The following is a 15,550-nucleotide window of genomic DNA, read 5'->3' as shown; positions in this document are numbered from 1 at the left end:
CCTTTTTTCATTTTCATTTTTGTTTTTCTTTTCCTTTTCCTTCCAGCATTAGTTAATTAACTGTTTAGTGGAGTTAGATAATGCTGCATACTTCATTTATTGATCCTTCAAAACACCATGAAGTCAACTGATCTCTCACACTGCAGTACTACGTCATTCAAGCACACTGGTATTTTCAAGGCACATCTTAATCAAGGAATGTGTGCTACATCCCAAACACTCTTCTCCCCACCAAACCCAGTTCAGTAAACACCAGTTTACCAAAAGGTAAACTTTTAAAGAAAAATTTCTGTTAAATATTGCAGTTAAATATTTTTTCCCATTAAATTTCCCCCTTTTTCCTAATGTAATGTTTCTATTTTTTATGAAAATGAGAAATCAAACCGGAAATACTGGGGATTAGCATTTTTGGTACCCCAGGTAAACAGTAATATAGTTGTAGGGAGAATTTTAAAGAGGAAATTTTTTATTATCTTGAAAAAAGAAGTAACGTTCCAAGTAATTCTTCCCACTATAGGAAGCACTTTTGCAATTGGCATAAAACGATCTAAGATCAGGTGAGAGCTGAAAAGAATAAATCCTTCTTTCCTCTTACTCCATCTGCTACCATTGCCCAGATGTGGTATGAATAACATAATCTCATTTGATATGCAAGAAAGTAAATCTTCCTCCTGCCTATTAGAGTTTTAATTTTCTGATCCTACTTGCACATGCCACAATCAGGTCAAAGGATATGTAGCCAGAGTATGGAAACTTTCCTGCAGCACTGCAAATTTACATCAGCCTGAGGTGCCTGAAACCACATCCTTAGCTACTTGCAGAAATTTTGCTCTGTGCCACTGCTGTGAGCCTCTTTCATGATTCGCAGCAATCATTATCACTCAGATGTGTCAGGAAGGAAGCCAGAGAAACCCTAAACAGCCAAAGCTTATTACTCAGTCTATGTGATGTTGCACAACAGCAGCTTGACAGTAGTTAACAATTTTATCACTAGCCCCACAATGTTTGTCAATCCTATCACTTTTCCTGCAGAGTGCTTGTTGACGATGAGCAATGAAGCTGTGGACTCAAGTCATAAACAGTATTTCATCTGTTGACATAGAAACCATTCTAGTCATTATTTTCTCTCTAGCAGTTCTTGAACTTGTAAATATTATTTCTCCTTTTTTCAATCCACTGGCAGCATTACCAAATTATCCTCCTTTCCTCTGTGGTCTAACATAAAAATATAGCCAGTTAAGCTATACCAGAAACAGTCCTTCATCCTACCACACCGGAGTTAAAGTATTTCACACCAGTTCAAATTTGTTTCCAGCTATTGGGAAACAAACTGCTCCCAGTGAATAAGTGAATTTGGTCTGTACTTCCATGAAACTCTAAGATACTCATGGTAGGTAGAGGACTTCATTTCACCTTCATGCTAATTTTGCACAAGCATAACTCCGTCGACCCTATCAGTGAGGCTGGCATTGACTTATACTAGTATCAAAACCCAAAAACCTAGATCACTATGGAAACTTTCAAGTTCTTGAATTTAATAGTTTACTTGATTAGAACAGCTCCAGATGACCTCTCCTTGTCAGGAATCTTTGGCAAGAGAGGAGCATACAGCTCTCCATCAGCATAGTCACAAAACCTTTCTTTCATCTCCCCATGGAAACCAATCATTTATTTCTATTTTGAAGGTTCAATTTAGTAATCTCTGATTACATCCGGTTTTCTGCCCTTTTCTCCAGTTTGGCATCAACAGCTCTTTTGCACCCTCCCTTTTGTGGTACCTCTAATGAGGATGGGAAATCATCAGAGGACCAGGTGAAAGGTGTTGTTATGTCTCTTCCTGTGCTCTGGAGGAAGTTGCTTCAGAACTTTGTTTTTCCTCCCACGGTCTGCAAGGACTGCCCGGTCCTTTTCTCTCACCCAAGGTGAATGACTCGGACTGAAGAACAATGAGATGTCTCATGCAGACACCGTCACTGTGCCTGATCCTGATGCCTGCCCATGGGCTGATTGCCTGGCCTCAGCTCGTCCCCACACCCAGGGAGGTGCCTGATGCTCCCAGGGAGCACCCCCATGCTCACAGTGCTGACATTCGGATGCCTGCAAGTAAATACACCTGGTTTCTAGGCACATGCTGCCCCTTTTCCTAAAGCATGAACACACAAAAGGAAAACAAGCCTCCCAAAGCCAGGCTCCATTCCCCTGACAGCCTAACACAGAAGCCTGTACTCATCTCTCTCTTCTACTTCATGGTAGCTTCACTAGTTTTGTACTAATCTTAACTGCACCAGTGAGGATGAGATCTGTCAGACTATATTTTGGTGAGAAAGACTATTTTCAAAAAGTAAGTTTTGCAAGTACTGTGAAACTGTGAAATTACATTACCTGGATTGGGCTGAAGATACTCTATCGTCTTTGCCATTATTTCCATAACTGCCCTGCTGGTAACATCCACTTTCTGAAGTACAGAGAGTTGAACAAAAAGAAACGTGAAAAAAAGATGTTAGAAAAAACAAAGATGCTTTTCTCTCTCCTTTTCGTTCTCATAAATCCTTTAACTCTCCTTATAATTTTATTTTTGCATCCCTGAGAACAGCCCTGATACCATAATGGTAATACCTGGAAAACTACCAAAGCATGAGTCCACCATTTCGGTTTACAGTAGATCCGTTCTCAACTGAGGCCATTAGTAGAGAGTACCTCAGGATGTGTTAGGAATTTGATATGACTCGTTGTACTGTGCTGATACATCAGCATGTAAAACATCACCCTAGGAAGCATCCACAACACTGAGAACTTTTGACAGAACTGTCACTGAAAACTATTTGAAGAATCAGTCACCTCTGACCCCCGAGTAACTGGCAAAATGAGGGGAAAGCAGATGTCCGTCAAAACCAACTACCAACGATAAAATGGGCTCTCTACCTCTTTCAGAGTGAGGTGTGGTGAAACTGGGGTAAGGAAGGTGAGGTATCCCTCAAGTTTCCAATTTCAAGAAACCTGTCAGCATGGAGGCACTGACCATTATTTGCCCTGGCTGACTCCATGAAGAATTATTTTATATTTAGGAATTTAAAATACTTAGAACTGAATAGCATTACTTTCTTCAACTGTAATTGGAATTCTTGCTTTCTTAAGAAGTACTTTGCATCAGCTTCCTAAGCTGCATATGGTAAAGTATGCAACTACTCTGCCCCTCAGAATCAGGCCTCAAAGAAAAAAGTGCTGCTTTGGTAGCTTTGGGGATCCCTGTAGCCTTGTCCTGTACTTTGCGTTTATGAAGATAAATTGCACTTCTCTGCAGGGTAGCTTGTGTCCCACGGAGTGAACTCCTTTCCCATAATGGCACGTTCCCATTGTAAAAAAGAACACCTGAGCTGGGTCGGTTGCAGCACGCTGTGACTGACCCCTTTCCTGTTCCCTGTTGCCGCTGCCATCTGCCAGGTCTTGCTCTGTGCCTTACACAAAGGCGGCGTACGCAGAGAGGTCTGCCAGCCACGGGTGAGTAAGTAGCTGGACTGCCTGGTAGGGAGCCAGAAATGGCTAGAAGGCTGCAGAGGAGAGTGTGGGCGAGGGAACAGAAGGCCAGGGGTAGGCAGAAGGAGCATGACAACTGCCTTCACAAAACCTGGCAAGGGACACAGGGCCAGGCGGGGAGCGTGGAGGTAACCGATGAGTTTACTCCATTCCTTCTCAACTCTCAGTGCTCTTTTCTCCTGGGCTGCCAACCCATGCTGCCCACGAGCTCTACGTGGGACTCACCCCTGGCTGTTGCAATGCTCTATTTTCCACTCTAAATCTTGCATCAGTTTTCTGAATCTTCTTTAACACCTCCCAGTTTTAACTGCAGTGCCTGTACTTGCGGCACATTCAAAGGGAAGCTGGGCAAAAGGGGAGAAACCAACTCTGCAGTACTTTTGCTGTAAGAAGTACAGAGGGCATGCCCTTCTCCTTTATTTTCCATCCAAGGTTTTTTCTCCATCTCACTATACAAATGTACAGATAAATAGCTTCTGTTTCTCTTGGTCAGAGTTATATATCAGATACATACCCTGCACATCACCTAGCAGCATCTTGTGTTACAAGATTTGACAGTACCTTTCAAAGTCGAAGCCAGAAAAAAACCCTGCCCCTACTGATCCTTTCAACTGAAATACTATCATCGCCACACACAACTGTGGCTTTTCTTCCCCTCCACCGAAACACTAGGTGCTACCACTGCCAGCCTCACCAAGCAGTCTGTCAGGGGGTTAGTCCCATCTCTCAAGGTATTTTGCCAGTGGAGGCTGCCTAACAGCATCTCTGAATCTATGAATTAACATCCCAGTGCCTCTGTCAACCCCCTTCAGCAGATAGCTCTTGCTCCTCTTGACTGATGCTCAAGGAGCTGAGAATTACAGGCACCCTTTGCTGTTGAAATGACCATCTTGTAGACAGACTCTGTTTTCAGAGATCCTCTACAATGCTTTAACTGAAACTAATTTGTAGCTGACATCAACCTCAATCTCTGAATGAAATATTGGCATTATAAAGAGTGCCATATATTCTGTGTGCCTTCATTAGAAAACAAAAAGAAATCAGAAACAGAAAGCTCAGTTCTGCTGAATAAAAGTTAAGTCTTTCAAAATTATTCAAGTGATTCAGGGACAAATGCTTTCAAATTCCTGTCGTAGAAAGGAAAAATGAGTGGTAATAATGAATATAAGCATCTGTATTTAGACTTACCCTTTCCATCTCTTTGAAGTCGTCATCTAGCTTGGTTCCTTCTGCACCTCCTACTTTTTCACTCACTTTCTGCAGTTAAAAAAAGAACAACAAACAGATTCAGCAATAACTGAAAAATCTAGCCACCACGTTTTCCTGGGGAAATTTTTTTTTTTTTTCTGTAAGTTGGTACGGCATTCAGACATATTATTCTTTCTGAAAAACTTATTTCAAAGACACTTTAACTTAAGCTAAACAATCAGAAAATGATATATTACTGCTTAAGTCTCAGAGACCCAATCTTCTGCTGGTGTCAGAAGTACATACTATCATGTCTTTGCAGGCTCGCGCCTCTATTTCTCTGCTGAATGAATGTCTGCACGTTGGAACTTATCAAGCAATTAATCAACAATGACAGATCTGTATTCAGCAGACAGAAATATCCACGGTTGTGTGTACTGATGAAAAAGGAGGTGACTTGATAGAACGAATTGGGGAAGCGATCAAGGCACTAAAGAATTTCTCACCAGAGCTGAAAAATGTCCCCAGCTGCTTTGTCCAATGTGTATCAATGCAACACCAAGGGTAATAAACATGCCTAAGCACAGAGCAAGAAGCAGACCCCAAGGCCTGACTCTAGCTACCCAGAAGGCAACAGGCACCCACACCTGAGAACTCTCAGAAACCTACTGACTCAAGCCACAACCAGACCATCACCGTTAAAAATCAAGTTTATAAATAAAAGTGATAGATACACAAAAAAACCTACATTCACACCATGCAAGAGCTTGAGATTCACAATGAGTTACATATAAAATAGCCAGTTGACAGATCTACTAGAAAGAATGAAAGGGAACTTTGGTGTGATGTCTTTAGCAAATACTCTGCTTTTTTATAAAATACTCAGTTTGAAAACTAATTGGAAAATGATTTTGTGCTACTGTTTCATTTTGCTGATTCAGTGGAATACACTGAACTGAGTTTCCCTTTATTGTTAGTAACAAGCGACAGCAACAGGTTTGAATGGTAACTGCTATGCAGCACCATTCAAATTGGATTTTAGCAGTTGCATTGTCAGTCACAAAGTGTTTTAGAGGTGTAATTCCACAATTAAGTCAGGTGCATATGATCCAGTGAATGTACTGATCTTTCACTGGGCTGGTATTTGTCGTAAGAAATTCATCAGACATATGACTTTCTGTTTTCTATCCATTTTTAGCTCTTTGTACTGAACAGCATTTAATTTTACAGACTTTCCTAGGTGCCTCTGAATCATCTTCAGACTGTTTTAACCAAGTGTAGCTACTGATTTCAGTGAAGTGACTCCTACAATGAACAAGGAAAATTGAAGAAAAATTGCACTTTCTTCCTCTTGGTTTCAACCACTGTGTTAACTCTTCTATAGCTTTCTTTTACTATGAAGACGAGGAAGACCCACAGTCACTCACTCACATGCCATTAATAAAATCCAGACATTTGATTAATTTTAAATTCAATCCAGATCACTCCAACAAAGCTGCAAGTGCAGCATGGCCAAGCACTTACTAACGCAGGCGATAATGACCTATGCAATAGGAAATGGCTATCAGCTCTGTTTGTTTTCTGTCAGGTCCTTTGCAAATTAGTACCCAAAATGGTGCATTAATGAGACATCAATACTATGAAACATCCTTTACTTATCCCTTCATTCCTACACAGAAGAGATGTGCAAATCCATGCAGACACTCTCTTGTCATTAATCTGAATGCAGGTGAGTTTGTGTGGTCTGTATTACTGAACTTGTGGCTTACAGACACTAGTGAAGTGCTGAAAAAATCATAGGTTTCAAACTCAGTGCTTGCTAGGAACAATTCTGCAGTGGACAAGGGATAGACTGAAGTCCTAAACGGTGGTATTCATTTGCAGTTTCTGTGAAAAATGGTAACAAAGGAGGCATAAAAGACCAGTCTCTTTCTTCACCAATCCATGAATGAATCTTCTGCAAATGGACCTCCTACTACAGATGATATGGCAGAATCTGCGCAGGAGCTTTCTACCACAAACATTTCATGTCTCTGAAAACAACAGTATGCCAATATGCTAGTACTTAAACATTAAAAACAGATTTTGAATAACTGAAGTTCAACTCTAAGGATACAAAATACCAAAAGGTAATTAATATTCCAGCCCTTTTTAGCTGTAGCTTTATTTTTCATCACTTTGAGATATTTTCAGTGTTGATGAGGATTTGCAAAGACATGACTTATAATCCCCACAGATACCCTGAAGATGCCCCCCTCATGTCTACAAATCACAGCGACTGCTCCTTCCCTTCATATTCATCATTACTCTAGCTGAGGAATGTATGACATCTTAATAGAGCATCTCTGTAGTCTGATGGAGTGGTCACTGCTAAGTCAAAAAGGAAGGCCATCCTTCTCTTCTCAACATGCTTTCTATTTTTGGTCACTTACTTTGTTAATATTAGCCTCACAATCACCATCATGAGTCACTCATTTAAGGTGATGAACAAAACTATGTACCAAGCAGAAAAACAATTTGTAAATCTCTGGGTCAAGTACTGTTACAGACAACAGAGGTGAGTCAAAGAAGAAAGACAAGCTGTGAAGTCTTCAGCCCTTCTGGAACTGGATCACTCTTCTTTCAGGGTAGTTACACTCAAGGAACTACCTTCATCTCCATGACCCAGACAGAAATCTGGTTTGGAAAAGCACTCACAAACCACAGGAAAAGAGCAGCTGAACTGAAATCCCACTTGAAAGCTAATACTGTTTGGTTTTCGTTTTGTTTTTCTTGAAGGCCACAGCCACTCAGCAGTCAGAGATGAGAACTCAAATTAAGGATTCCAATTTAAGAAAATAAAATTTAAAAATTAAACCCTCAAAAGTTCTTGCCCCTTAGAGCAGAAGGGGCCCTTACTCAGAAGTGGATATTAAGCCCCCTTTGCAAGGCGATAATCTAAAGTGGTCAGGAGGGAGCAGTGGGCCTGAGAAAGGCAGCCTAAATATTTGCAACAGAGCCCACATCTATGTCATCACTGTGTTGACTAAATTTAGAGATATTCTTCAGTATGTTTATGACCATCCTCCAAATCAACTGTTAAAGCATTTCATTACGGCTACTGCTGCACCATTTTCTAAGATTGTCGGATTTGATTATGACAGATCATGAAGCTATGCCATCTTACATCGGTTGAGGATCTGCCCTCATGCTGAAGATTCAGAAGCAGTCAGAAACATCGTCAACTAACAGCTACTGTTAGCCAGAAAAGAAAGGTCTTCTTTGCATGTCATTTGAGTCGATGTTTCATTATTTTGGTTCTTGCTTTACAACAGAATGAAAATTAGGCCCTTTAAGTTGCCTTTAAAAATAGTAATACTACATTTCCTCCTAGTCCAGTCATATGGAAGAGTTAAGACCTAATCTGATACCACAGCCAACATTTAGTCATTTGGTGATTGTGCCTTCTCTTTCTAATGTTTATCACTTACTCCATCTTGCCTCCAAAGAGCCTTTACAATAAAATCACAATTAAAACACCAGTATATTTTCGTTAAAAATAACAGACTCAAGACACAAATATTTTCTGGGTGGGGGAAAAAAATGTCATGAGAAGGGTTTTATGTACCAAAAATATACAGACCTTTTCTACACTTAACAATGTCATGTTTTACAGTCAGGATCTCCATATTTTATATGACTGAAAATAAGTGCTATGTGCCTTAGAACAAATTCCAATTTTATAAAAAATCCCATTTCCACTCAGGCAGAATATTAACTTAACATCTGATGGTTAGAATGGTTTCAGTAGGGACAATAAAAGTGGCATGAATCCTACACCTAGGGGTATAAATACACACTTGTTTTTTTCCTAGCAGATAATATTAAAAGGGCAGTTTTTTGGTAAATGCTGACAGGACCTGAAATGTAAGCCATAGTAATAGGAGTGTTCTTCAGTATATGGATTTCATGTGAAACAACAAAGCTTACTAGGTCTTAGTTACCAAGCAATTTGTTCCATTCTTCATATAGTTGTGCAATTAACCTTTTTTTTTTTTATTGCTGTGTCATGATGCAGCATATCGTATAGGACAAAAAAATTCTTGTGCAGTCATTATGAATACGCTGAAAATTCCAGCTGCCTTTTATAGAATACACTGATGATCACTTGTACAACATCCCATACAGCAGTCCTCTAAGTAATGACAATATGAATCTGACGTGGTCACCGCTCACTACTCGCAAGATATTAATGTAAATGTGCATTAGACAGCTATTCCATAAGAATTATATTCTTCAGTACTATGACACTGCATCGTACTAGCGTGCCTTCTGAACAATTCACAGGTCAAACAACTGCTACCAGAAAGCCTTGCACAGCATGATATGCCACTACCCAAACTTGAAAATGCAGCAAGATCAGCATTAAACTACAATAGCAGTTACCCAAGTTTGCAGCTCTATTAATTTAATGAAATACTAGTTCAGCAGCATGTATAGAAGGCAGCTTTGCTTCTATACAAGAGTAGAAAATCAGCTTTGAATAGCTTACCACCACAGTACACTACCTTTGCCTGTGATGCACATTGAACGACCTGTTTGCAAAGCAGTCGCACCACAGCAGGACTGAAGAAGTAACCGTCTCTTCATGGCATGCATTCGCAGCTCCAACTACGGAGCACAGCAACATTTTTACTCGAAGCACATAGCAAATTCTGATCTGCTTCTTTATACCTTTTATCATTACCACCACCCTAGACTGGTTTTCCCATTTGCATATTTCGGAAATTGTCCTTCCACAATGTTCTGTATTTACCACATAGTTCAATTTCCATGGCATAGCTTCTCTATCCCTAAAAGGAAGGCTGTTGATGCTGCAGTCCTATCAAATTGCCACACAGTGGACAGCGTGGCAGGAACAAAAATTTTATTAATATGAAAGCTACAGGAAACAATAATGAATAGAGCTTACAAATTCATGATGGAGAAAAATAATGCTCTCTGTAATTCATGCTTGTTAAATGCAGTATTTGCTGTTTTGACTTTTGGCTGTCCCTGTAAGGGTTTGTGTTCTGGAAGCACAGTGACAGAAGTACCTTCAAGTTTGTTAAAGATTTTCAAAGAGGCTCTAAAATGCTGTGACACTTTGTTAGCTTTGCAACCACAAGGAAGACAGCTGACTTGCAAAAGAAAGTAGTGAGAAACACACATTTTAATGGGAGGAAGTCTGTCATTTTAATGGGAAGACGTCTGTGTACACATGGTGAAGGTTTGCCAACACTGTAGGCTTTTCAGAAGGAGAAAACATTTGAAAAAGAACGTTTATAAAAAGCACAGTCTCTAATCAATTTTTTTTTTTTTAAATTCTGTCACTTCACATGCTAGAGTAAGACAAAACGGCCACTTGCAGGCTAATTTTTCTGTCTGTTTGATCCTGCACAGTTTGGTATTTATCTTACCAGATTTTGCTACCACAGAAAACATGTGACATCTGCAATTCAAATTCATGGTCATGGCACTGGTTCTCTGCAGATAATGAAGCATACTTCCTTGTAGCAAATGACACTCTCGGAAATAACAATAAGCAAGAGAGGAGATTTTCTGGTGATTTCAGATAAATTAGAACAGGGACTAAAAGAAAAAAACTCACCACAAAAACGTAGGTAGATTAGCTGTATTTCACACTTCTCCTCCAAGTGACATCAGAATATAAAAGAAAAGAAGGACCTTTTCCAGACTAGTCTGGAGGCAGCTTATCCTCAGAAACATCAACAGGCTGTAGAAAGTATCGGTGTTGGTTCACAGCACCTTAGCCTGTACTGGAAAGGAAACTAACGTCTGGTTTCAACTGAGGTAGAGTAACCTTGCTCCAGCTTTTCTGGAGCAACCATCTAGATGAGGGAAGTGCTGATTTACAAGCCAAATGATCCAGTATCATTAGTCTTGGAAAGCTTCAGGAAACTCAATGGATGTGATAAAACTCACCAAAAGCCAGAAGTATCTGATTAGCCTTATGCTTACATTGCACTCATTTGTTAGAGAAACTGAGCAAACCCCACACTTTCATTAAACACAGAAGATTTCACAAGACAGGAAAGCTTATCACCCTCTCACTCACATTTCCATTTTATTCTATTTTTCTTTTAATTTGTAAATGCCTTGTGCAAAATAGGGACTGTCAATAGGACATGTCATGAGAATGTAGAACAAGCCCTTTCAGTAGTAAAACAAAAACAAGATCCCAATTTAACATACATTTAAGATACAGTAATGCCCATTTATGTTTCGTTAGTAAATTTCTCTTCTTCAGTTACAAGGGCTGCCAACAATGCCAGCTGGAGCTCATCAGTAGAAGATCCTCCTCTTGCTGTAAGGGGTCATGAAGACAGTTTGAAAAGCAAAAGGGAAAAAAACGAGAGATCCAAGAATCTCCAGGGAATTTCATTGTTTATCTCCTGTTTGCACTGAGACTTTGATTATGCCATTGAAGCTTTGCTTTCTCCTTGGCACAATGAAGAAATACACTTCCCTACCACATGGGAAAATTGTGAGCCTTAATTTGCACCTGCTACTGCTTGCCATCAGCAGTGTATCTAACAGAAATGTTAGAAATGTGGTTAAGGTAAGCATCTGCCCGACAAACCTGAGATTATATTTTCCTTTTCCCTTCTGTCACTCAGCAGATATAATTCATCAGGAAATAATATACTCCCTTCCCTGACAGCACTGAAATCACTTTCTCCCTGCTAGAAATCTTTCTTTGCTGGCCTGTTCCACCATAACACCATGCCAGCCACAGGCTGGGTAGGTTCATCCTCCCTTAAAAGTTCCCTTGACTCTGGTGCTGGATGCAGAACGTCAACAATAAAGTGCCCTATTCAAAGATCAGGAAGTGACCCAGTTCTGTAAAACTCGAGAAGAAAAGGGATGGCTATGACTGGACTCTAAAAGGCTTGCCTTCATCTCTCACAAAGCACCCTCCAAGTACCCTTTGTATATATATTCAATAGCTTGGCTTTGCTAGTCCTCACAGCTGCTAGTAGTAGGGCCCACAGCCCTGCTAAGAGCTCCACTAACAGTTTGAAGGCAGGTCAGAAAGCCAAGGAAACTGGCTACAGATGTGACATACATAAGTCACAGGAACTAGCAATGCTAAAGACAAGCCATTGCTAAAGCCTGTCAGGTCATGAAGGAAATTATTCGTGGGACACGATCTTCAGTAACACCAGTGATAGCCTGGAGCAAAAGCAAAATGGGTCAGTGGAACTATTTCTCCCCAAGAAGGATAAAAAGAGATCAGCATCCCAACATCCAGCATTGCTGCAGTTTTAAAAAAAACGCATTGTGAACATGTCCCGTGTTCTTACTCCCCTCATTTAGCATCAATCCCTAATTTGCCTTTTTTTTTCATTCTCAGCTAAAGCTGTCAAAGGGTACGGAAGAGGGTGTCTGAACCAACCCTTTCCCTGACCAATCCGATTCTAGTATTTTGCTTTCTGACTGCCAGCAAGGACCACCCTGCAGAATTCCTGCAACTCCAGCATCACGGGGGAGTCACCCACATCCGGCACGAGCGCACAGCGCGCACGTACGCCGCGAGCTCCTGCGCTGGCAGGCGTCACTGCAGAGCCTCTGCTGCAATGCCACTGCACTGCACTGCAGGCTGTCCGCTGGCGAGCGACGTAAACAGGGTGAGAACAGGGCAAGAGCTGCCGAGGCAGTGCTGGTGTAGCAGTGCCCTGCACCCTCTCTGTATGGAAAGTCCCGGCACAGAGGCACCCACCACGACAGATGCGGTAAGCACTACCCTAGGGCAGACAAAAATTTAAGTCAGTATTACACATTCCGGTGACAAGGGTGTGCTGACAGCTGAGACGCTGCAGTAAGTTCACGATAAACTTATTACTGAAGTTTCGCATGGTTACCAAACGCACAGTTTAGGAGGTCGGTCCTCTGCAAAGTTTAAGTTCAGCCAGAAAGCTGGTCACACTCCAGGACCTTCGCAGCTCAGAGCGGCCTAAGGAGCTGGCAAAGAGAATCTGGCAAAAGCTTAAAAGCTGCCAGAGAGCTGAGGACACTGTGTACTGTTTTTAACACTCTCTGACCCCAGCAGGCCACCAGTATGAGAAACAGAGACGAATCTGGCATTAAAAATGTGTCTGTACTACCTAGAAGATGTGCCAATCTGTGCTTTTTTTTTTCTTTTTTCAGTACAGAAAAACAGCAGAGAATCTATTCCCATATGTTCTCTATTCCCACATGGTATTTCTACTTCAGATGACAACAGTACCAATGACCCCGTCCCGTCAGTGGAGCTGTGGGCAATAAAATGCTCACAAGTTTTTTTATTCCTGTGCAAAGGGATATGGATTCAAATCCACAATCCTTACAAGTTCTCCACACAGCTGTAGTGGGAGCCCTGCCCTACACCACACTGCCACAAAGACGACATCTGTGCTCTATTTCCCAGAGTGCCAAAAAATTTGGTAGCTGCCCGAGTGTTTCTTCAATGTAAGTGGCCGACTTGGCTGGGTGGCTATCAGGGAACTGAGAGAGGGGCAAAACTAATACAAGAACACTAACAGTTTTGGGGCTTCTCAGATTTCTTGCCCAGAGAGGTGCACGGCACCAGCTTTCTCACCTGGAACGCTGTCAGTTGTCAGCTCCTGACCTATCACACTCGGTTACCATAAATAAATCATGGTTTTGTATTTTAGGAGGAGAGTGTAAACCATGAAATTACACATTCATTTGAACTTCCGTACTTCTCTTGTGTCTCCAAAGACATTTTTATGAAGCTTTAAGGGGAAGCTTATTTTATGAAGCTTTAAGGGGAATGCTTCCTCTGGGTGGATAGAATTGCAGCTTTAAACTTTGTTGCTGCACTTTCAGGCAGGTGAGCTGTGGGGCTTAAAACCATATGCAGAAGTGTATGAAAGTATACAGAGATTAAAAGGGGGAAAGAGAACACTGAGCATGTATCCATCCATCCAGCATCCTCATCTGGAGCTCTGGTACAGCGTGTTTATTGATCATGATCCATTGTATCTCAGCTACATACACTAAGACATGCATGCTCCGTCCACACAGCTCCTGAGTTCAGCTGAAGCCGCTTCACTTGGCACACGCCTACCTCACCACATAGCAGACCCAGCCTGGGTGCAGATGCCAGGTGCCTTCAATAGTCCCACGGCTTCTTAAACCCCGCCAGCGGGCTGCTTGAGCTCGCCTACTAGGGTTCAGCACAAAACGCTGTCTCCTGCAGTGCTGGTTTAAGCTGCCAGCTGGGAGGCAGAGTTCACATTCACTCCTCATCAAGAGTATCGTTTAGTCTTGGCTACTGACCCAGCTAACTCACTTGCGCTCGGCTAGAGCATTTCACATGCAGGCATAGCAGGGGAAAAAGAGTGCTAGGGCACAGCCTGCACCTTGCCAAGATCTCCATGAAACATGGAGTCTAAATACCTGATCAGTGTTATGCAAGCAGTGACGCAATGATGTACTGTTGACTGGTAAAGCGGACTCTACTACACATGACTTTGTTAAGCAAATAAACTACTCATTTTTACAGAGTATTAATGCTTTGGGGGTGTTGTAATTTCTTTCTCCCAGTACAGGAACAAATTAATGTTTAGCAGACATAAATAGGACATACCATTAAAAAAAAAAAAAAAAGGGCAAAATAACAGCATGAGAAATTTACAGCAATTAATCCCATTTAAGGCATAATTTATAACTCTACGTAATGTACACCAATCTACATGCCTTCTGCTGGGTGAAAGTCAGCTTAGTCCTTAACATCTGGGAATGTGAGAATGTCGGGAACATTCAGAAGCTGCTAGAGGCCAATAGAACAAAACATGGCTTACATATGATTCATCAATTTAAAAGCTGTACAAACTGCACTGTTGTGAACTTGTGTCTTCTACATTTGAAAGTGCATTTCCATTTGCTGGAATCTGTCACTGAATTAATTGTTATCTGCCAAAGACAAAACATTAAAGGGAGTTTGTGAGGGAAAGGAGGTCTGTTGCTGGTACTGATGTACATTTTATTGCTGGTGTTCCTACTGCCATAATGTCTAGAAGGCTGCAGTCTGTACAGCACAATGAAGCGCCGGTCCAATCTATTTGTGTATTTTCTTGTGCTGTTGGCAGTGCTGATAACGTCCTGACTACATACAGAGCAACCCAAAGCCATCCACCACTTTCAGTTTGACAGCAGCACATTTAGGAATTCCTGAGATCTGCTTTTAAGCTTTAACTGTTTTACATGATCACTACATGAATTAAGCTGAACGCCCTTTTCCTTAAGCTGACGCCCCGTGTCTCACACTCGCCGCGTACGGAAGAGCAGCGCGTGCCAGAGCACAGGCCTGGTACCCGGGCCGGGGGAGCACTGCAGTACAACGGCAACGCGCAGGCAAGCGCTGGGTATTTCTGGGGTGACGTCCTCGACGGACTGAAACGGTGGCATGCCTTTTTGTGCTCCAGAGAGGTACGCAAATGAACACGGACGAGAGAAAGGGGCGGGGTGAGCTAGGGCGGGATGAAAAATGCCCAGGTATCAGAAAAAAAAATGACGGACAGCAGCGTTTAGCCTGGCGCTAAATGGATGCAGCTTTGCTTCTGCAGCTGCAGGAAGGTCAGCAAGGGGATTCTGTCAGAGGGGAGGGAGGAGCTGCCCCTTTCTACCAAAATGCATAGCCACAGCCCTGGGGGACTAATATTTAAATCTGAGGATGATAGTTTTCCTCCTTTCACCACTAATATTTAAATTTGAGGATGATAGTTTTCCTCCTCTCACCACTGTGTGTATCAGCTACCAGTGACAAAGGACATTTTAAAAC

The 15,550-nt window shown here is 41.7% G+C and overlaps 1 protein-coding gene across 1 annotated transcript in view; it reads right to left on the bottom strand.

The window, feature by feature from the left end:
* The window catches only part of SH3GL2 (SH3 domain containing GRB2 like 2, endophilin A1), a gene marked incomplete at both ends in the record, with an annotated part of 115,307 nt that overhangs the window by 14,246 nt on the left and 85,511 nt on the right, over window positions 1-15,550 (bottom strand). The window contains 2 exons of the mRNA XM_082013443.1: window positions 2,383-2,455; window positions 4,723-4,791. Of these exons, the coding sequence (XP_081869569.1) occupies window positions 2,383-2,455; window positions 4,723-4,791 (142 nt within the window). The remainder of the gene's footprint in view (window positions 1-2,382; window positions 2,456-4,722; window positions 4,792-15,550) is intronic.

This window comes from Phaethon aethereus (assembly GCF_964289735.1).
Source record: "Phaethon aethereus genome assembly, chromosome: Z".
NCBI classification, from domain to species: Eukaryota; Metazoa; Chordata; class Aves; order Phaethontiformes; family Phaethontidae; genus Phaethon; species Phaethon aethereus.
This window is presented reverse-complemented; position numbering and strand designations above follow the sequence as displayed.